The sequence below is a fragment of the Chlorocebus sabaeus genome, chromosome 1 (assembly GCF_047675955.1).
Source record: "Chlorocebus sabaeus isolate Y175 chromosome 1, mChlSab1.0.hap1, whole genome shotgun sequence".
Classification (NCBI taxonomy): Eukaryota; Metazoa; Chordata; class Mammalia; order Primates; family Cercopithecidae; genus Chlorocebus; species Chlorocebus sabaeus.
Genome location: NC_132904.1, coordinates 18,506,142 through 18,527,128, shown reverse-complemented (window position 1 = coordinate 18,527,128; position 20,987 = coordinate 18,506,142). Strand labels below are relative to the sequence as shown.

General features: G+C 47.1%; 1 protein-coding gene across 22 annotated transcripts in view; it reads left to right on the top strand.

Annotated features, from left to right (window-relative positions):
- Positions 1-20,987, top strand: part of ATG13 (autophagy related 13) — a 59,498-nt gene extending 38,511 nt beyond the window's left edge. For 8 of the 22 annotated variants that reach the window (XM_008000048.3, XM_008000057.3, XM_037999421.2 and 5 more), the window contains 11 exons: positions 2,520-2,560; positions 3,358-3,454; positions 3,792-3,890; positions 5,671-5,764; positions 11,090-11,200; positions 11,617-11,753; positions 14,286-14,400; positions 14,970-15,047; positions 15,267-15,383; positions 15,881-16,009; positions 18,721-20,987. In XM_008000048.3, coding sequence (XP_007998239.1) covers positions 2,520-2,560; positions 3,358-3,454; positions 3,792-3,890; positions 5,671-5,764; positions 11,090-11,200; positions 11,617-11,753; positions 14,286-14,400; positions 14,970-15,047; positions 15,267-15,383; positions 15,881-16,009; positions 18,721-18,798 — 1,096 coding nt within the window. In that variant the 3' untranslated portion in view covers positions 18,799-20,987. Of the gene's footprint in view, positions 1-2,519; positions 2,561-3,357; positions 3,455-3,791; positions 3,891-5,670; positions 5,765-10,243; positions 10,343-11,089; positions 11,201-11,616; positions 11,754-14,285; positions 14,401-14,969; positions 15,048-15,266; positions 15,384-15,880; positions 16,010-18,720 lie in introns of all 22 variants that reach the window. The other 14 variants (XM_037999427.2, XM_008000078.3, XM_008000067.3 and 11 more) reach the window with 8 other exon arrangements.

Genomic DNA, 20,987 nt, shown 5'->3' with positions numbered 1-20,987 from the left:
GGTTCCACTATGTTTATGGGTTTTGTTTGTTTGTTTGTTTGTCTGTTTTGAGACAGAGTCTTGCTCTGTTGCCCAGGCTGGAGTGCAGTGGCCGGATCTCAGCTCACTGCAAGCTCTGCCTACCGGGTTTACGCCATTCTCCTGCCTCAGCCTCCCGAGTAGCTGGGACTACAGGCGCCTGCCACCTCGCCCGGCTAGTTTTTTTTTTTGTATTTTTTAGTACAGACGGGGTTTCACCGGGTTAGCCAGGATGGTCTCGATCTCCTGACCTCGTGATCCGCCCGTCTCGGCCTCGCAAAGTGCTGGGATTACAGGCTTGAGCCACCGCGCCTGGCCTGTTTTTTTTTTTTGTTTTTTTTTTTTCAGAATAGTCTTATCTAGTTAATTATTCCATGGTGGAAAAGATTTCCTGCTTTGTTAAGCCATCTACTTAGAGATTTCTTCATGGCCAGGCACAGTGGGCTCACACCTGTAATCCCAGCACTTTGGGAGGCTGAGGTGGGAGGATTGGTTGAGCCCAGGAGTTTAAGACCAGCCTGGGCCACATAGTAAGACCTCATCACTACTATTTTTAAAATTATATATATATATGTAAAAGAGAGCATCCTACAACTAAAGACCACTTACCAAACTCTGGTACATTCTGGTCAAGTATGGTGGCTCATGCCTGTGATCCCAGCACTTTGGGAGACTGAAGTGGGAGAGTAATTTGAGGCCAGGACCAGGGGCAATGGCTCACGCCTGTAATCCCAGCACTTTGGGAGGCTGAGGTGGGAGGATCGCTTGAGCTCAGGAGTTTGATACCAGCCTGGGCAACACACCGAGACCCTGTCTATACTAGAAATTAAAAAAAATAGCTGGGTGAGGTGGCACGCGCCTGTAGTCCCAGCTACTTAGGAGGCTGAGGCGAGAGGACCTCTTGAGCCCAGGAGGTCAAGGCTGCAGTGAGCAGTGATCATACCACTGTACTCCAGCATGGGCAACAGGCTGAGACCCTGTCTCAAAAAAATAATAGTTGAGGCCAGGAGTTTGCGACCAGCCTGGGCAACATAGTTAGACCCTGTCTCTACCAAAAAATTATTTTAAAAAAACAAAAAACAGGCCAGGTGTGGTGGCTCGCACCTGTAATCCCAGCACTTTGGGAGGCTAAGGCAGGTGTATCATTGAGCTCAGGAGTTAAGACCAGCCTGGGCAACATGGCGAAACTCTGTCTCTACCAAAAATACAAAAATTAGCCGGGCATGGTAGCGCACACCTGTAGTGCCAGCCACTTGGGAGGCTGAGGCACAAGAATCGCTTGAACCCGGGAGGTGGAGGTTGCAGTGAGCCAAGATGGTGCCATTGCACTCCAGCCTGAGAGACAGAGCGAAACACTGTCTCAAAAAAACAAAAAACAAAAAACAGGGCCAGGCGTGGTGGCTCACTCCTATAATCCCAGCATTTTGGGAGGCCAAGACGGGCAGATCACAAGGTCAGGAGATCGAGACCATCGTGTCTAACACTGTAAAACCCCGTCTCTACTTAAAATACAAAAAATTAGCCGGGCGTGGCAACAGGTGCCTGTAGTCCCAGCTACTCGGGAGACTGAGGCAGGAGAATGGCATGAACCTGGGAGGCGGAGCTTGCAGCGAGCCGAGGTCGTGCCACTGCATTCCAGCCTGGATGACGGAGCAAGACTCTGTCTCGAAAACAAAACAACAACAACAAAAAAAAACAACAGTAGCCGGGCGTGGTGGCATATGTCTGTAATCCCAGCTACTTGGGAGGCTGAGGCAGGAGAATCGCTTGAACCCGGGAGGCTGGAGGTTGCAGTGAGCTGAGATCATGCCACTGTACTCCAGCCTAGGTGACAGAGCAAGACTCCGTCTCAAAAAAAAAAAAGCCTTCTAGTAGCAATCCTTGACCTGTTGGCCACTTTTTTTTATATATTCTTTATTTCTCAGTAGGTGTAATTTTAAAGTATGTTTTAGTAGCAGAGAGAAGAAACTTAAATAGCAATTTCCACTTTATTATTATTTTCCTCATTTCTTTTTTTGAGACAAGGTCTCACTCCTTTTGCCCAGGCTGGAATGCAGTGGTGCAATCTTGGCTCACTGCAGTGTCGACTTCCTGGGCTGAAGTGATCCTCCCACCTCAGCCTCCTGGGTATCTGGGACTACAGGCATGCACCACCACACCCAGCAAAATCATTTTTTGTAGATGCAGGGTCTTGCTGTGTTGCCCAGACTGGTCTTGAACTCCTGGCCTCAAGTGATCCTCCCAAAGTGCTGGGATCACAAGCATGAGCCACTGTGCCTGACCTTATTTTCCTTATTTTTTAACCAACCCACTCTATATGCATCTCCATACCTGTAGTTTAATTGAAGTAATAGGAATTATTAATGCTCCATCAGGAGAGGTATTTGAGCAGATGAGTAAGGAAGGCTTTGTTTTGTTTATTTTGTTTCTAGGTGTTTTGGCTATAGGGGCCCCTAGGAGTAAAGAATCACGTAACATTTCTTATTTTTTCTTGCATACAGGATATATTTTGGGGAAGTTCAGCTGAATGGCTTAGGAGAAGGTATGTATCAAGGTTGAAAAACATTCTTAGTGTTCAGAGCTCGCCTAACTTCAGAGATGAGCTTTGTTTCTGCTTGTTATAATATGTAGATTGTCATCTTAATATGCATAATACAAGTAAAGAAAAGATGAGAATGCAGGTAGGTGGTCCAGGTTACCCCGATCTGCCAGGGGTAACCAAATAATTTTTCCCAAAGTTCCAGGAACTCAGTTTTCTTTCTTACTCTTTATAAAACTGTGTATTTTCCTAATTTTTTACAATGAGGATGTTAAGTGTTTCTGGTGAACACCAAGAATTTTGAAAAATTGGAAATGAAACCAAGAAAATCAGGAAAGCTTTGTCGAAAGTGTCACTTGCAGAGGCCTGGCTCTTGACTTAGCTGTGGAGTGGCAGCTTGGGTGGAAGGCAGTTGCTTCTTAAATTGAGGTGTTTGTGTGACATTCTAGTGCTCCTTCACTGTCTTTTTTAGCATGTAATGTATCCTTTGCAGGGCTGGTTAGTAGAACTTTCTCAGGCCTTAAGACTAACAGTTATTTTGTCTCTTTGAAGGTAGCTTTATCTATAAATAGAGTGCTATTTCCCCTGCCAATATTGGCTTGATATAGAATACATTGAGAGGGAAGGAACCTATATATACACGCACACAAACGAAATTAAGGCTGCTACACTTAACGTGCTAAGTGGATAATGCCAGAGATTACACAATAGGCCAAATAATTCAGAGAAAAACGGTCTAGGGGCAGTGTCAGTATCAGTATTCTCTGCAAAAAAAGCTAATAATGTATCTTTTCTCCTAGGCTTCCAGACAGTTCGTGTTGGGACAGTGGGCACCCCTGTGGGCACCATCACTCTTTCTTGTGCTTACAGAATTAACTTGGCATTCATGTCTACCAGGTGAGGAAGAGCCCTGGAATCCAAAAGAACTCTTCCAAAGATAGTTTTTTTTTCTCCTAAACTTTAAGACTAAACCTACAATGCAGCTTTGCTGAAAGCAGTGCCTTCAGAAGAATAAAATCAAGAAAGAGAGAGCACGGTTGCCAGATTGGAGAATTTGAGTGTCCCAGAGCCAGTTTGTCCAGAATGTAGGATTGGTAGTTTATATTTAGGGATTGTGATAGTTAAAGCTGTGGTAGTGCCTGCCAACAGATACAAGATGAGGGGCCCTCTGAGGACTTTGTGGGGGCTGGAAAAGCATTCTAACAAATACTGGAATCTGCTTATTGTATTACAGGCAATTTGAGAGGACCCCACCTATCATGGGGATTATTATTGATCACTTTGTGGACCGTCCCTATCCCAGCTCCTCTCCCATGCACCCCTGCAATTACAGGTGAGGAATGTGAAAAGGTGCTCTCCCAAACTGCAGCTGGGCAGAAGCATCCATCCTGCACAGGTGCATAGAACACCTTTCTCAGCACTCACTCTCCAATGGGCAGGGGAGCACTGATGGAGACCCCACATGGAGAGAAATCAAATGGGCTAATTTCCCTTCTTTCTGCTCCCTCTTAGGTACACCAAGACTTAGTGTATACAGACTGTCTCAGAAAATTCTTGGGATATTTTGGATCTTGATGTTAGTGATAAGACTTTTCTTGGTGAAACCCCATCTCTACTAAAAATACAAAAATTAGCTGGGCGTGCCAGCGTGTGCCTATAATCCCAGCTACTCAGGAGGCTGAGGCAGGAGAATTGCTTGAACCTGGGGGGCAGAGGTTGCAGTGAGCCGAGATTGCGCCACTGTACTCCAGTGTGGGCTACAGAGTAAGACTCCATCTCAAAAAAAAAAAAAAAAGACTTTTCTCAGTTACAAGTTACTTGGAGCCTTAGAAGAGTGGCAATGATTTCTGGAATATCCTTGGCGGATTAATTGGTTTTCAGGTTACCATCTGGCACATTAGTTTTATATCAGAATAAAATGCCTCCAGGTCTAGAACTCAGAAAACAGGGTTTAGAATAGATGTATATCAGGAAGGATAGTACCTTTATGTGGTAGACTTGTGAAATTGAATAAGCTTGTCTTTAGGGTTTAGATACTTGTTTCATGGAGTCTCTACTACTGATAATTCTTTGAAAACCCAGATGTGAGCTCCACTACTGGTCTGGCTTAAGAAAATGCTCTCTCAGACCAGGCATGGTGTCTAACACCTACAGTCCCGGCACTTTGGGAAACTGAGATGTGTGGATTGCTCAAGCCCAGGAATTCAAGATCAGCCTGGGCAACGTGGCGAAACACCATCTCTACCAATTTTTATTATTACTGTTTTTTTTTTGAGATGAATTTTGACTCTTGTTGCCCAGGCTAGAGTGCCGTGGTGTGATCTTGGCTCACTGCAACCTTTGCCTCCCGGGTTCAAATGTTTCTCCTGCCTCAGCCTCCCGAGTAGCTGGGATTACAGGCATGTGCCACCACACCTGGCTAATTTTTGCATTTTTAGTAGAGATGGGGTTTCTCCATGTTGGTCAGGCTCGTCTCAAGCTCCCGACCTCAGATGATCCACCTGCCTCGGCCTCCCAAAGTGCTCACTCACAGGTGTGAGTGAGTCTACCAATTTAAAAAAAAAAAAAAAAGAAAATGCTCTCGCAAATAATAGGTCAGGTAAGATGTTTGGGTTTAAAACACAAAACAGGCTGCACACAGTGACTCACACCTGTAATCCTAGCACTTCGGGAAGCTGAGGCAGGAGGATTGCTTGAGCTGAGGAGTTCTAGACCAGCCTGGGCAACAGAGGGAGACCCCTGTCTCTACAAAAAATTAAGTTAGCTGAGCGTGGTGGTACGTTCCTGTAGTACCAGCTACTCGGGAGGCTGAAGCAGGAGGATTGCTTGAGCCTGGGAAGGCTGCAGTGAGCCACGCCACAGCACTCTAGCTTGGGTGACAGAGTAAGACCTTGTCTCAAAAATGAAAAACAAGAACAAAACGTTGTCAGACCTCTGAATGCCACTCTCTGGAATGTTTGAAATTATCGAGGACTCCACACGCCTTTCTTGCCAGTACGAACTGTGTGAAATAGTTCTTAGCACAGGTCCCATCCCTATCTAATCAGCTTTTGTAGCCTTTCTGAAAGACTGCCACCACCATAAAATACATTATTTCTTTCTTTCCACTTTAGAACTGCTGGTGAGGACACTGGAGTAATATACCCATCTGTGGAAGACTCTCAAGAAGTGTGTACCACCTCTTTTTCCACCTCCCCACCATCCCAGGTAGGGGGAAGCAGGTTCTGGGTGATGGTTGTTATTTGGTATGTATATGGGCTTTATGAAATGGTGTCCAAATTTAGCTACAATCCCTTTTGGTAGTGATGGTGATTATTTCAAGGGGATTACTTTGAGGGGTAAGGGAGAGCCGCCTTGTCCAGAAGATAATATTTCTAGTCTGTAATAATTCATAACCTTCGGGATTACATTTAGCCCTTACCTTCCTGATGACATCTTAAAATTCCCTAGAACATCAGTCACAGAATTCCAAATGCATTCTGACACCAGAGATTTCTCTGACTTACACTTGTTAACTTCATAGCTACTTCTCTATCGAGTGGTAAATTTCATTTCTAATAATGGAAGAGGCCCCAAAGAGCCAAAAATTATTTAGCGTAAAATGCCAGGGAGAAACCAGTAATACAGCTTTTCTTTATAGGTGATACAGATTTCTGCTTTATAGGTGATACAGATTTCTGCTTGTGTGTATTCTCTATCCAGACATTTTTAACCATTAACTTTTCCACTTCAATCAGTCTTCAGTGGCAAACCCAGTTTCATAAAACAGGCTCCAGTCCAGGTACGGTAGCTCACACCTGTAATCCCAGCACTTTGGGAGGCTGAGGTGGGTGGATCACGAAGTCAGGAGTTCAAGATCAGCCTGACTAACATGATGAAACCCTGTCTCTGCTAACAATACAAAAATTAGCCAGGCGTGGTGATGTGCGCCTGTATTCCCAGCTACTCAGGAGGCTGAGGCAGGAGAATCGCTTGAACCAGGGAGGCGGAGGTTGCAGTAAGCCAAGATCATGCTACTGCACACCAGCCTGGGCGACAGAGTGAGACTGTCTCCAAAAAAAAAAAAAAAAAAAACCCACAGGCTCCAAACACTGTTGTCAGCTTCCCCAGGGAAAGCACCCCTGTGGTCTTGTGTAATGCGTGTAGTGCCAAGGCAGCTTTGGCTAAACAGTGATTTTTGCACCTGGCTGAATTGCAGGGGCACATTTCTTGCCTTCCACCACAAGTCACACATCCCCAGCTTCCTTGCCTCCAGATTCCTCTTCTGTCTGCATTGTCTTAATTATTGTTCTCCTCTTTCACTTTCATATTAGGTGGTTTCTTCTAGACCTACTTCAGTTCTACTTGCCTTTAAATCAGCCCAGATTCTCCCGTTTCAACTTTTTATTTGGGGAACTAGACAAATTCATTAGCTGTCCATGTGTTTTTATTTACTGTTATTGGTTTTTGTTTTTTCAATTTTTCTTTTTCCCTTTTTTTTTTTTTTTTTTTGAAACAGGGTCTCACTCTGTTACTTAGGCTGGAATGCAGTGGTGCAGTCAGTCATGGATCACTGCACCCTAGACCTCCCAGGGTCAGGTGATCCTCCCACCTAAACCTCCAGAATATCTGGGACTATAGGCTTATGCCACCATGCCCAGCTAATTTTTTGAATTTTTTGTAGAGATGGGGTTTTGCCATGTTGCCCAGGCTGGTCTTGAACTTCTGGACTCAAGTGATCTGTCTGCCTTGGCCTCCCAAAGTGTTGGGATTATAAGCTTGAGCCACCACACCCAGCCCTTCTGCGTTTTTTTTTTTTTTTTTTTTTGAGACAGGGTCTGGCTCTGTCGCCAAGGCTAGAGTGCAGTGGTGCAATCTTGGCTCACTGCAGCCTCCGCCTCCCAGGCTCAAACCATCCTCCTACCTCAGTCTCCCAAGTACTGTCTTTGTAATTCCAAAAATTAAAAAATTTTTTCCATCCTTGGTTGTTGGAGGAAATATTGGATTAAAGCCATAGTTCTGCTGGGCACAGTGGCTCACACCTGTAATCCCAGCACTTTGGGAGGCCAAGGCAGGCAAATCACAAGGTCAGGAGTTCAAGACCAGCCTGGCCAACATGGTGAAACCCCCGTCTTTATTAAAAATACAAAAAAATTAGCTGGGCGTAGTGGTGGGTGCCTGTAATCCCAGCTACTTGGAAGGCTGAGGCAGGAGAATTACTTGAACCCGGGAGGCAGAGATTGCAGTGAACCAAGATTTCTCCACTGCACTCCAGCCCGGGCAACAGAAAAAAAAAAAAAGTCATAGTTCTGCAGGGCTCAGTGGCTCATGCCTGTAGTCCCAGCACTTTGGGAGGCCAAGGAGGGAGGATCGCCTGAGCCCAAGGGTTCAAGACCAGCCTGGGCAACATGGTGAAACCTTGTCTCTACCAAAAATACAAAAATTAGTGAGTGTGATGGTACAAACCTGTAGTTGCACCTACTTGGAAGGCTGATCTGGGAGGATCGCCTGAGCCTAGGAGGTTGAAACTGTAGTGAGCTGAGATCGTACCGCTGCACTCCAGCCTAGGTGACAGAGTGAGGTCCTGTCTCAAAAAAAATAATAAACTCAGTTGTAATCTGTTTCAAAAGCAGGAGTTAATGTCTGTTATTGATGTTGTAAAATCCATGGATCACTATTGTTTCTATTGTCCTAGTTTGTTTAGGGTGAAAAAGATTCTTGTTCTAAAGTTGCCAAAACAGTTTAGTTTGGGGGTTTGAGAATTGTCATTCCCCTGCTCTCATGAACATGTGTAGGCATGAATGTCAGCATTGATCTGGTCAGGGGAGCTTCTTGTATGCTTACTGACACGGAGTAGCATTGACAAAAAAAGCGGACAAAGACCTACTTTCTTTCTAGTGCACATTAATGGAAGCAGGGTTTTTTTGTTATTGTTTTTAGGTAATTAAGTTGTAGATATGTTGAATATTTTTCTTTTTTTTTAATAAGCTCATCCCAGCTGTTCTAAAAGATATGTCAAATTTAAATTTCAGTAAGCAGTTCTGTTTTACAAGTAATAGATTCATAAAAAATAAGGTTGTGACTTATGAGATATGAAGGATGGTGAGACTGGGCCTTAACCAAATCAGTTTGTCTGTTTCCCTGATACAATGGAAAGTTGAACCTAAAAGTAAAGGGAAGTTTAGTAGTTTCTGCACCTGATGTTTGCATCAAAGTTTGTATGCCTATGTGACTAGAGGCTGTCTTTTTTATGGTAACTCTTATTGTGTCTTATCGCAGTATAAAACTAGATCACGCCAAATTCTTATCAACAGTCTGCACTCCATAAGTGAGCCCTGTCGTTACTCCCTGGGGACCTCTGATCAAGGCTGGTACAATTTGGTATAAAAATACTCAATTTTGAACCTAATTTCTCTCAGCGGTAGAGAGACAATCATTTGCTGTCATTTCTCCTCATTCTTGTTAATATTGAAGTAGTGTTTTTCTTAGTGACTTGCGTAATTACTTAATTCAGCAGTTTCTACTGGAGCTTTTGCTGGAGTCCAGTAAATACATGTTGTTGGTTTTGCCAACAGTATAAGGATCATTGTGCCAGTTGGGCACAGAGTTGAGTCTAGAAGTGAACCTACTATGTGGCCTAAGGTCCTCCCTCCAGTTCTAAGCATTAATTAGCTAATTGGTCAGGTTTATAAATGGAACAACAGGCCAGGTGCGGTGGCTCACGCCTGTAATCCCAGCACTTTTGGGAGGCTGAGGTGGGCGGATCATGAGGTCAGGAGATCGAGACCACCCTGGCTAACATGGTGAAACTCCATCTCTACTAAAAATACCAAAAAAATTAGCCAGCCATGGTGGCAGGCACCTGTAGTCCCAGCTACTTGGGAGGCTGAGGCAGGAGAATGGCATGAACCCAGGAGGCGGAGCTTGCAATGAGCCAAGATCACACCACTGCACTCCAGCCTGGGCGACAGTGAGACTCTGTCTCCAAAAAAAAAGGAACAGCAAGACCCAAAATAATCATCATGACCATAATCATTATGCCCCTAAGTAGCTTTGAAATCATGAGAGTTTTCAACGTGCCCCAGCTTTTTACTTCATCAGGTTCACCTACGCCACCAGGGACTGTAAGAACTGCATACACACACCCCTGCACACCCACTTGCCTTCCCTGGAATGACGTAGGAAAGCGTGCATCTGAGCTTCTTAAAGTTCCAGCCAACAAATGTCAGCTATTTGAAACTGTCCTGCAGTTTCTGGGTTTCCTGAAAAAAGCTTTCAGTTGAACATTACAAGCCCCACATCCTTATTCATCTTCAGCACACCTTGCATCTGCAGTCAGGCCCTTCTTTTGGAAGCTGCTATCTGACTTCCTCTCTTTTTTGAGTAGAGACAGACCAATAGTTGACTCAAGTTTCTCTGTTTTGCCAAGTTGTAGCCAGCTCACCTCAGCTTTGTTTTCTAGCTGCTCATCAGGGAGACAGGCATACATGGAATGCCCTGAAATAAACATCACTGTAGGGACCTTCCAAGTTGTCCCTTTGGAAAGACAGCCCCACGCCCTCGCCCTGCTTCACTGCTGACTCCAGTGTCGGTTCCAGCCTCTCTTACTACTGCCCCTTCCAGAGTTTCTTCACTTCTTTCTCAAGTCCCTTTTCTTTTCTTTTCTTTTCTTTTGTTTCTCCTGTCTCTGTGTGTGTCTGTGCACAGTGTGTGTTTACTGTCACAAAGGCACATTTTCAGACCCCTACTCCTGTGGTGACGGACACCCTGAGGGTCCCCATGGCAGGACTGGCCTTTTCCCATCAAGTGAGTCCATAATGGGAAGAAGGGGATATAATCAGATGGCATACTTTTATTTAAAAATTGTAAATAAATTACAGGGTGTAGTTATTTAAATGTCCCGAGTGTTCTTTGGGATTATTTTGAGGCTTGGTAATAGATTTTAATAGGACACAGCCACAGCCCAGCAGCCCAAAATAGGGAATTTTTTCATCTGCCCCTCCTCCTACCATTGATGTGAAAAATACATGGAGTTATTTATATCAGATTTTTAAATAAACAACTCACAACTGGTATTCTGTCTTTTTTCAATATAAATAGCAACATTCCCATACCCAGGGGTGATGGAGGGTGTGATTAGAGAAGATGACTTTCTGTTTCAAAGGGGCCTCAGGACAAAGGAGAGAATAAAATGACTTTGGAGAACCTGATTTTGGCTGCCAGTTCTGCCCAGGCTTGTGCTCCACACATCTGCTGGGCTTAGCACTGAAACAGTTAGCTCAGCCCCTGGGAAAACGGGGAGAAAGGAACTTATTTGAGGCCTTTGGGAGGCTCCACAGCTTGGAATCCCAGTTCCAGTACAAACAAGTCTGTGTTTTCTCCTCTGATAATGGCCTGGTATATCCCTAACCCTATCACGTCAGGACCCTGCACTGTGGGCATGTGGGCGGGAGCCATTCCTCATCTCTCTGCTGAGCCCTCTTGTTTGTCACGCTCTGGGATTGCCTATTTTTTCCTTGCCTTTCCTCTTCTCTTTGTTTTTCTCTTGCTTAGCTCTCAAGCTCTCGCCTTTCCTATCAGCCTGCTGCCCTGGGCGTTGGATCAGCTGACCTGGCTTATCCAGTAGTGTTTGCTGCTGGCTTAAATGCTACACACCCTCACCAGGTATCTTTAAAGATGGGGAGGACCATGGATTTCCAATGCTGCCTCCCCTGCCCGGAGGCAGTTGAGGACTCTGTCTAGGCAGAGGGATATGTTATAAGTGCTATATTCTGAAGCAGAGCTCTTTTGTAACTTCAGAGACCTAAAGTGACTCTCTGAGAGGAAGGTGCCTATTAGAGTTCAGAAAGGAAAGGCTTTTCCAGGATTTTTCCCCCTTTCCTTTTTCATCTGTAGTCATTACCGTGCATTTCTTCCATTAACTGAGTTTCAGAAAGGATAAAGATCCAGGGATTACTGCCCACTTGGTGGCAGCGTTGGTGATGGAAAAGTCAAAAGCAGATACTATCATGCTAGAATGTGAGGTTGCCCTCCTGCCTGGCATGCCATGATTCACTGTCTCTTTCCATTTTCCCCCAAAGCTGATGGTTCTTGGGAAGGAAGGTGGGGTACCCCTTGCTTCCAACCAGCCTGTCCATGGTGCCCAGGCTGACCAGGAGAGACTGGCAACCTGCACCCCTTCTGACGGAACCCACTGTGCTGCCACACCCTCCAGTAGGTGAGTTCACATTTTGGCTCTGTCTCTGGTAAGGCTGGCCAGGGGCCTGGGCTCCCTGACACACGTGCTTATTTAGTATCGGTAAAAAGTAACTTTCAGCACTGGCTGGGGCGTGGCATTTGAGCCCAAAGCATGGGCTCCTGGCTGGGAGTGGTGGCTCATACCTATAATCCCAGCACTTTGGGGGAGGCTGAGGTGGGAGGACTGCTTGAGGTCAGGATTTTGAGATTAACCTGGCCAGTATAGGGAGACTCTGTCTCTCAAAAAAATTTATTTTTCCTTTTTTTTGTTGTTGTTTTGAGACAGAGTCTCACTCGGTTGCCTAGGCGGAAGTGCAGTGGCACAATCATGGCTCACTGCACCCTCCACCTCCTGGGGTCAAGCGATTTTCCTGCCTCAGCCTCCTGAGTAGTTGGGATTATGGATGCGTGCCACCACACCTTGCTAATTTTTGTATTTTTAGTAGAGATGGGGTCTCGTCGTGTTACCTAGGCTGGTCTTGAACTCCTGGCTTCCAGTGATCCTCCCGCCTTGACTTCCCAAAGTGCATGGATTACAGGCGTGAGCCACTACACCCAGCCTCAAAAATATATTTTTTAAAAAGAAAGAAAAACAAAGTGTGGACTCCTTGAAGTTCCCTGATAAGAATCTGATACATCTGCTGGGATGTCAGGAAGCTGGCCTGGAACTTCAGTACTAATAGGAAACAGCAGGAGCTCAGTTCTTGTCACCCTTATCCAGTAAAGGGGTTGTCAGATGTTTTTCTCTTACCCCAAGATTTATATCCTTAGTATTCTCCAAGGACCAGAACAGGTTGTTGACCGTAGCCCTGAAGTCTGGGCCACAGTGTGTCTATGTTGTAGTTGGGATTGATCTCGTTTTTCTGCTGCGTTAGAGCCTCGTGGAGAGCCTTTGGAACAACTATTTTCTTCATGTGAAAAAATGTAAAGCTTTGTGTTTTCTGGTTACCGAAGTGATACATTCTATAGAACTCAAATCCTGAAGACATTAGATAGGAAGCGAACGTTCTTAGGTTTCCACCCTGCAGAAGTTACTACTGTTGCCTGCTTTTTTTTTTTTTTTTTTGAGTTGGAGTCTCACTCTGTCGCCCAGGCTGGAGTGCAGTGGCCGGATCTCAGCTCACTGCAAGTTCCGCCTCCTGGGTTTACGCCGTTCTCCTGCCTCAGCCTCCCCAGCAGCTGGGACTACAGGTGCCCGCCACCTCACCTGGCCAGTTTTTTGTATTTTTTTTTTTTTTTAGTAGACACGGGGTTTCACCATGTTAGCCAGGATGGTCTCGATATGCTGACCTCGTGATCCGCCCGCCTCGGCCTCCCAAAGTGCTGGGATTACAGGCTTGAGCCACTGCGTCCGGCCTGCCTGCTTTTTTTAAAGACAAGAAACCTTCAGAAGGGTTAAGTGATTGGCCTGAGCTCACTTAGCTCACAGGGCAGGAGGGCAAGCAGATTCTCTGACTCCAGAGCCCCACCCCTTCTTTCCACGATGCTTTCACTCTCCCTGGGGAGCCATGGGCTGTTTTGACCTGCCCTACCCTCCCTTGATTTTGAAGTCCCCAGAGATAATGAGATTACTTTGCCTCCTCACATTCTAAATGAACTTTCTCATGATAGAAATTCCTGATTTTTTTTTTTTTATTCCCACGGTAAAGTGGGAAGGAAGTCCTTTAGGAAGTTTTTTTGTGTGTGTGCCATGCATCAGGAAAAATAATTTGTGTCATTCCTGTCTTCTCAAACTTCCATCCTCTCCCTTTTCTCCCTCTGTTAGATGATTAAAGGCATTTTACACTCTAGTTTTCTGAGCCTTGACTCTTGGGACATGTCCAGGAGTAAAGACAGAGGCCCCTGTTGTATGAGAATTCTTAAATGGAGGTCTTAAGAGCTCAAAATTTGCACAGTACAGGTCCTCCCTGTTGGCTGGAGCCCAGGGGCCACTTGACTGCACAATCCTCTGCCCACCTTGAACCCCTGTTTTTGGCCAGAGGACTTTTCCTAACCCTTGCTGCTTGCTGGTTTGGCAGCCTCAGCCATGGGCCCCCACTGCTGCTGCTTAGGCCCCCCTGTGCAGGACTCAGCTTCAATCTGAAGGGCTGGGGAAGGAGGGAGTGGGAGCAGCCAAAGTAAATGTGTCATTCAAAGACCTTTAGTTGAGGGGAGGGATGACTGGGGGCGAGGAGAGGGGAAGAAACATGGCAGGGAGCCCAGAGAACCTTAGCCCAGGCAATTTGTCAAGGGCGAAGAGAGCTCTGGCAGGCTAAGGAATCAAGTTTGGAACTAAAGAAGAAGAAAAGCTAGAACTTTTAGTAGTTCCAGGAAGTGCAGCCCTCTGCAATCAACTCAAAAGGCAGGGCAATAGTGGCATCAGCCAGACCACGTAATGCCATCTCCCGTTGATGGGCCAGTGGGGGCCAACTCCTGCCCTAGGCCCCAGCCCCACCAGATGGTGGATTTATAGAGAACTAAGTTGTCCTGCTGTGGTTTGAGAATGAGTACTAACTTAACCTTTCTTCTCCAGTGAGGATACTGAAACTGTATCAAACAGCAGCGAGGGACGGGCCTCCCCCCATGATGTCTTGGAGACCATCTTTGTCCGAAAAGTGGGGGCTTTTGTCAACAAACCCATTAATCAGGTGATTTTCCTGCCATTGCCACCTGTGAGAATGTCTGAGTTCTTAGAGTAAGGCCCCACAGGCAGTTTTCTTAACCTGAAATATTAATATCTCAAAACTGCATGTGTGTGTAAATTTTTCTGTGAAGAGGATTAATAACCTGTGCTACCCCTCCAGAGTAAGTTAAGAACTATTGTTCTGTGACCTTTTAAAGGCCGCCTACAAGAAAGGGAGACTAGACCTAGATACCATTTAGTACAAAAACACAGCACTGTGTCATTGCCTCGGCCTTATTTGAATTGAACTGGGAGGCTCCTCCTCAGCGGGGCCAGTGAAGCACATTGTTACTGCATGACTGTGGGGCAGGCTTGCAACACTGAATTCCCAGAGGGTCCTCAGGACCCCAACCCTTGTTATGATGGGGGACAGGGAGGTGAGGGAGCTTGGGGAGCCTCTAACAAGGCAGGAGCCTGAGGGGCAACATGGTCAGCATAGGTGGGCGAACTTGCTGGACCTCTGGGCAGCCTGGAAGGAAGCATGAACACTGCAGGAGGGGCAGGCATGAATGCTTTTCTCTTGTGTCTCTTTAGGTGACCCTGACGAGTTTGGATATACCCTTTGCCATGTTTGCTCCCAAGAATTTGGAGCTGGAGGATACGGATCCGATGGTGAGCCCACCATTGACTACGAGTTCCCAGTAGATGGTGCGGTAGTCATTGTTCTTCCTGGGCCAGAGTCACACTAATCCCCCACAAACAGTAAACCATGGCCCCTTGGCTTATGGATTTGTAGCCAGCATTAAGTTCTTCCCAGAATTTTCAGATTGTTTACAGTAACTTGAATCTGGGTCACAGCATCAGCCCTAACCCTGCCTTGCTATGAAACAGGTGAATCCTCCAGATTCCCCACAGACTGAATCTCCTCTCCAGGGCAGCCTGCACTCAGATGGCTCCAGCGGGGGCAGCAGTGGCAATACCCATGATGACTTTGTTATGATAGACTTTGTAAGTCACCATCACCTTCCTTGACCTTTGCTGTCCCGGGGAACTAGACCTAGAAGTACCTAGTGCACTTGATCCAGATTTCCTTCATAGGGATCAGATGTGCTGGTATAGACAGAAGGGATGGACAGGTGGAGCCTGGTCTGGGGAGATATTTTGGAGGCCAGTAAATAACAAGGCATTTTGTGTCATGCCTTTGGTTAAAATTCATAATGAAATTCAACTGTAAATGGAGATTTTCCACTGATATCTACTTAGGTCCTATTCGTGCCTAGGCAAGGAGTTTGAAGAAAGGGGACATAAACTTAACTAGTGAAGAGGAATATTATTACCAGCATTAGAAGTAAACAGTCTGGAAGAGAAAAGTGTAAAGATTTCGCTCCCTAAGATAAGCCCAGAAGAACCTTTTCTTTGATAATTGCTAGAAGGAAAGACTTGTTCATAGCTTATCTCCTCTGTGGTTCAAGGCAAGCTAAACTGAGTCTGTCTTGTTTTTGAAGAAACCAGCTTTTTCTAAAGATGACATTCTTCCGATGGACCTGGGGACCTTCTATCGGGAGTTTCAGAACCCCCCTCAGCTGAGCAGCCTCTCCATAGATATTGGAGCACAGTCCATGGCTGAAGACTTGGTATGGAAAAGCCTTCCTCTACCACAGTGCATCCTTATTTGATGGTCATTCCTTTGCCACAGGCCTAGGAGGCCTCCCACCTTCTGTCTTCCCTGTAGTAGAGAAGAGACATACTTAGACCATTATCTTTTGATCACACTTGAGATTTGCATTGTGCCCAGCAGTCGTTATCTGGAATTTGCTTGAGCTTGGTTCCTCCTTTCTCTGCACATTCTCAGCATTACTTCACATGCTCCTGTTGTTCTGTGCCTGACGTCTTCTCCTTGCAGATGCTACTAGGCCAAGTTGCTCTGACAGCCCTTGCATTAGCTATTTAGCTTTCCAGGGAGATGCCAGTGGTACTGGGCAGAGGAGATTGTGAGGTCCTGAGTGTCTGTTTTTGCCCTTTCCTCAGAGAGCTCACTCCATCATCTAGCAGTTCTCACGCTTGGCCAGATGTCCTGATACTGACCATAATGACCCCATCTCTGCTTAGGGCATTTCCTCTTCCTGCCTCTGAGGGGCAGAAGAGTGCCCTGCACAAGCCACAAACTTTGGGTGCCCCATGCCAGGAGATGTCCCTCTTTGAGGTGGAATGAACACCTCCTAAATAGATACTAAGATCCTATGGTAGCTGCCCTGTATTTGCTTTAAGGAGAAAAGCATGCCCAGTAATAATAATACAGTAGTAATAGCCAGGCGCGGTGGCTCACGCCTGTAATCCCAGCGCTTTGGGAGGCCAAGGCAGGCAGATCACAAGGTCAGGAGTTGGAGACCAGCCTGGTCAACATGGTGAAACCCCATCTCTACTAACAATACAAAAATTAGCCAGGCATGGTGGCGGGCACCTGTAATCCCAGCCACTCAGGAGGTAGAGGCAGGAGAATCACTTGAACTCGGGAGGTGGGGGTTGCAGTGAGCCAAGATTGCACCACTGCACTCCAACCCAGGTGACAGAGTGAGACTCCATCTCAAAAAAAAATGAATAAATACAGTAATAATTATTATTACCAAGGCTTTTGGGGCCAGGCACAGTGGCTCATGCCTGTAATCTCAGCACTTTGGGAGGCTGAAGCAACTGAGGCCTTCACTTGAACTCAGGAGTTTAAGACCAGTCTGAGCAACATGGTGAAACCTTGTCTCTGCAAAAGGTACAAAAAATTAGCTGGGCGTGGTGGCATGCATCTGTAGTCCCAGCTGCCCCGGGAGGTGGAGGCAGGAGGATTGCTTGAGCTGGGGAGGTCAGTGCTGAAGTGGGCCATGTTTGTGCCACTGCCTCTAGCCTGGGTGACAGGGTGAGACTCTGTCTGAAAAAAATAAAAATAAAAATAAAGGCTTTTTGAGTGCCAGGCATTTTTCTTAGTGTTTTACATGAATCTTCAACAGTCGTAAGAGGTAAATTTTCTCATCCCAGTTTACAGATGAGAAAACCAACAATGATTAGCTTGCTCATGGTCACACAGACCCAGGCAAAACAAAGCTTTGTTTGATCTTAGAGGATCTGGCTTCTCAATTTAGCCTTTTAACCACCAAACTCCCCCCTATCATGACGTGCACTTGGAAGAAAGTGTGGCTCCAGTTCTCTCAACTGATGCCACAGCCATAGCCAGTTCTGAGGCCTCCCTCTCCTTTCAGGAAGCTGCACCCAAACCACCCTCAGCTCTTGGTGTGTTCAGGCCACATTATAAGCTCCGACGCAAGAGACTCTCCAGACTGCCTTGTGGTCATGTTTAAACCCCTACTGTCAGGAAATTGTGATGGTGAAACTGCAGATGTAGCTTCTGTTCATTTAGTCATCAGTAGACACACATTTTTATTAATAGTTGATACTCTAGGACAGTTAAACTTTTCACAGTTCTGTTTTCCTCTGCTGCTCTCTTTACCATTCTCTCTCAACCTCCTCTAACTCACCCCTTCCTCAGCTGGCGTAAAGACAACAGATTCTGGCCGGGTGCAATGACCCATGCCTGTAATCCCAGCACTTTGGGAGGCCGAGGCGGGTGGATCACAACATCAGTTCAAGACCCGCCTGGCCAACATGGTGAAACCCCATCTCTACTAAAAATACAAAAAATAAGCTGGGCGTGGTGGCGGGCGCCTGTAATCCCAGCTACTCGGGAGACTGAGGCAGAGAACTGCTTGAACTCAGGAGGCAGAGGTTGCAGTGAGCTGAGATGGCACCACTGCACTGCAGCCTGGGTGACAGAGCAAGACTCTGTCTCAAAAAAAAAAAAAAAATACAGATTCCTAGGCCTTACCACAGACCTGCTGCTGTGTCAGAATATCGGGAGTATAGCGGGGCCACCTGGTTCATGTTCCCCAGGGGGTCCTGATGCCCAGCAAAGGGTGTGAAGAAATCTTTTGTAAACTCTGTTTAATTTGTAGAGCTGTACACTTCGTGTTTTATTCTAGTGTCAGTCAGATCTGTGCCAGGGATATTTCATGTTTAATTTCTGGATCATTTCGCTCTTGTGGTCCTTTTCTCTTTCATTAAGTGTGTGACCCACTTGGACTCCCAAGGTCGTTCCATTAACCCTCCAGCCCCGCAAAGCCCTGATGCATATACCCTTCCCCACCCTGTGCCTACGCAGCTGCCCTGCGTTCTCCCACCTCCTCGGCCCAGCTAGGGCTGAACTTTGTCTTGCTTGCTTCCTCCCCTTTTGGGGACTGGGCTAGCTGCCTTTTCAAGGCCCTGCCTGAGTAAATGGCTCTTCCTTCTCTTTCCGGTACAGGACTCATTACCAGAGAAGCTGGCTGTGCATGAGAAGAATGTCCGCGAGTTTGATGCCTTTGTGGAAACCCTGCAGTAAAAGTATCCTCAAGTCCCAGCAGCACCCCCTTTTTGTGGCCCCAGAGGACAGGCAGCCTCCCATGCATCAGCTGCTCCCACCCCTCATCCTGCTCTGAGCCAGGTGGAAGGGAGGCTGGCTTCTCTCATGGGGACCCAGAAGTCCCTACTCTTGGACCTCCTGGAGACTCCGTGGTGGCAGTCAAGCCCAGTGCCCAGTTGGAGAAGACTCACATGCTGGCCTTGGAGATGGGAAGACCCTACGAAAAAGCCCTCAGCAGGGCCATCTGTGTGCCCCGCCCATCACCAACTGCTTCCCAAGGATGTCATCCTGTTCCTCCTGCTGCTGGCCTCCTGCCTGGGCCTGCCTTGCAGCTGGCCCCTTCCCTGCCTGCTGTTACCATCCACTATTTGACATTCCAGCTGGTGGCCAAGAGATTGGTGTGGAGGCAGAAAGAGGAAGGAGACAGTGCCAGGAGGAAGAAGGAAGGAGTCCCTTGGCTCTCTTCATTGTCCTCTTTACTTCCTTCTATCTTCTTCCCCTCTTCCTCCCTCTATTGCCCCAATGCCTGTACTTCTGGCAGTATGACAGGCCTGCCTGCCCAAGATGAGAACTCCAAAACCAGCCACTCCCACCCCTGAAGGTTGGGAGGGTCTGAGCAGCCCTGGTGGCTGCCTGCGCTCAGGTCCTCAGCTCCATGGGAGATAAAAATGGAACCCTGAATCTCTAGGATTTTGTCACTTGGAGTCACAGCAAAGTTCTCTTCTTCTTTTTCCCCTGTTGCTGCTCCTTGGTTACAGAACACGGTAAATATTTATTACTTTCAGAGAAACCAGATATTTTATAGAGAAAAGATGTTTGAGGTGAGTTGTTTTTCATTGGAGAAGGTGGAGGGCTCTTCCTGGGACGGAGACCTCCTCTTCTGGAGGTTCCTGAGAATCCGGGCTGCTGCTGCGAGGATCTTCCTTCCCACCATACAGACGGCGAGATCCAAGAAGAGGGCTGGCCAGGGGCAAAGTCACCTCCCAGCGTGGCTGCACTGGAACTGACTACAGGCTTTACCTTGGACAGCTGCATATTCCTGGTGAGAGCCTTACATCTCCCACAGCTTCTGCAGAGTGACTGACTCCATTCTGGCAGCCCAGGAAGTCCTGGGTGCTAAATGTGATGGCCACATGTAGTGGTTAGGGGATGTTGTGTATGTTCCCCTGACTGCTGGAGTACTTGTTCCTGATCCCTGGGGCTGTCCTGTGGAGCTTTTCCTTCTCCTGCTTGGGCCTAGCTACACCTCCCTCTAACCCAGGGTCTGTACACTGCCCTGGGATTTACCAGCTGGATTGGCTCCTGGTTGAGAAACCAAAGCTGGGCGTATGATTGACTTAACCCTTCAGGTATTGTTACTTGAATAAGTCCAGTGTCTAGCCTCACCCACCTACCATCTGTCCTTTCCCAGCCTCGCTGGTAGTCCTGGCCAAGGAGATATAGGCTTACTCCATTCCTCCTGACCCACCTGGGGCACTCACTGGCAGCAGCTGTGCTTCAGTGGACCAGGTGGCTCTCAACTGCTTGTTAGTAAACTGCATGTGACACTGTTCTCACCTACAAGGCTGATCTCTGAGGACTGGAGCAGGCTCTGGAGGGGACCCGAGCTCTGCATGCTGCTGCTGCCACAGAGAACTGTTCTCAGCAGCAGCAGCAGCCAACTGGCCCTCCTATCTTTGGCCCAGAGCACACGCGTGGCTTGCTGAACCCAGGCCCAGGTGTATCGCCAAGGCCCCAGCTTTGAGAAGGGGGAAGGCCCCTGGTAAGTTATTAATGCCCCCATATTTCAGCCACTGCTCTCTTTCCAAGGCCTTGCATGGAAAGGCCTACTAGCCATTGTCCCAGGCAGCAATCTTTGGCCTCTGCAGGTGGCAGCAGCCTTTCACCAGTGCTCCATCTGTGAAGAGTCTCAGCCATAACTTTGGGCTGAGCCTGGGAGAAGTAAAGCAACTGTTAAGGCCGGCCCTTGCCCCTCAGCCCTACCATAAAAGGAATAAGCCCTAGACTGACTCCTGCAGCACCCCCGGGAAAGGCTGGGACCAGCTGTCTGTCTCCAGGTGGCAGAGTCCCTCCTCCTCCAACCTTTCCAACCTACTTTGTTTGGAAATACTGAGCTACACTTCAAAATGTATTCAAGAGATTTCCAATAAATTTTTTTCTGTACTTTA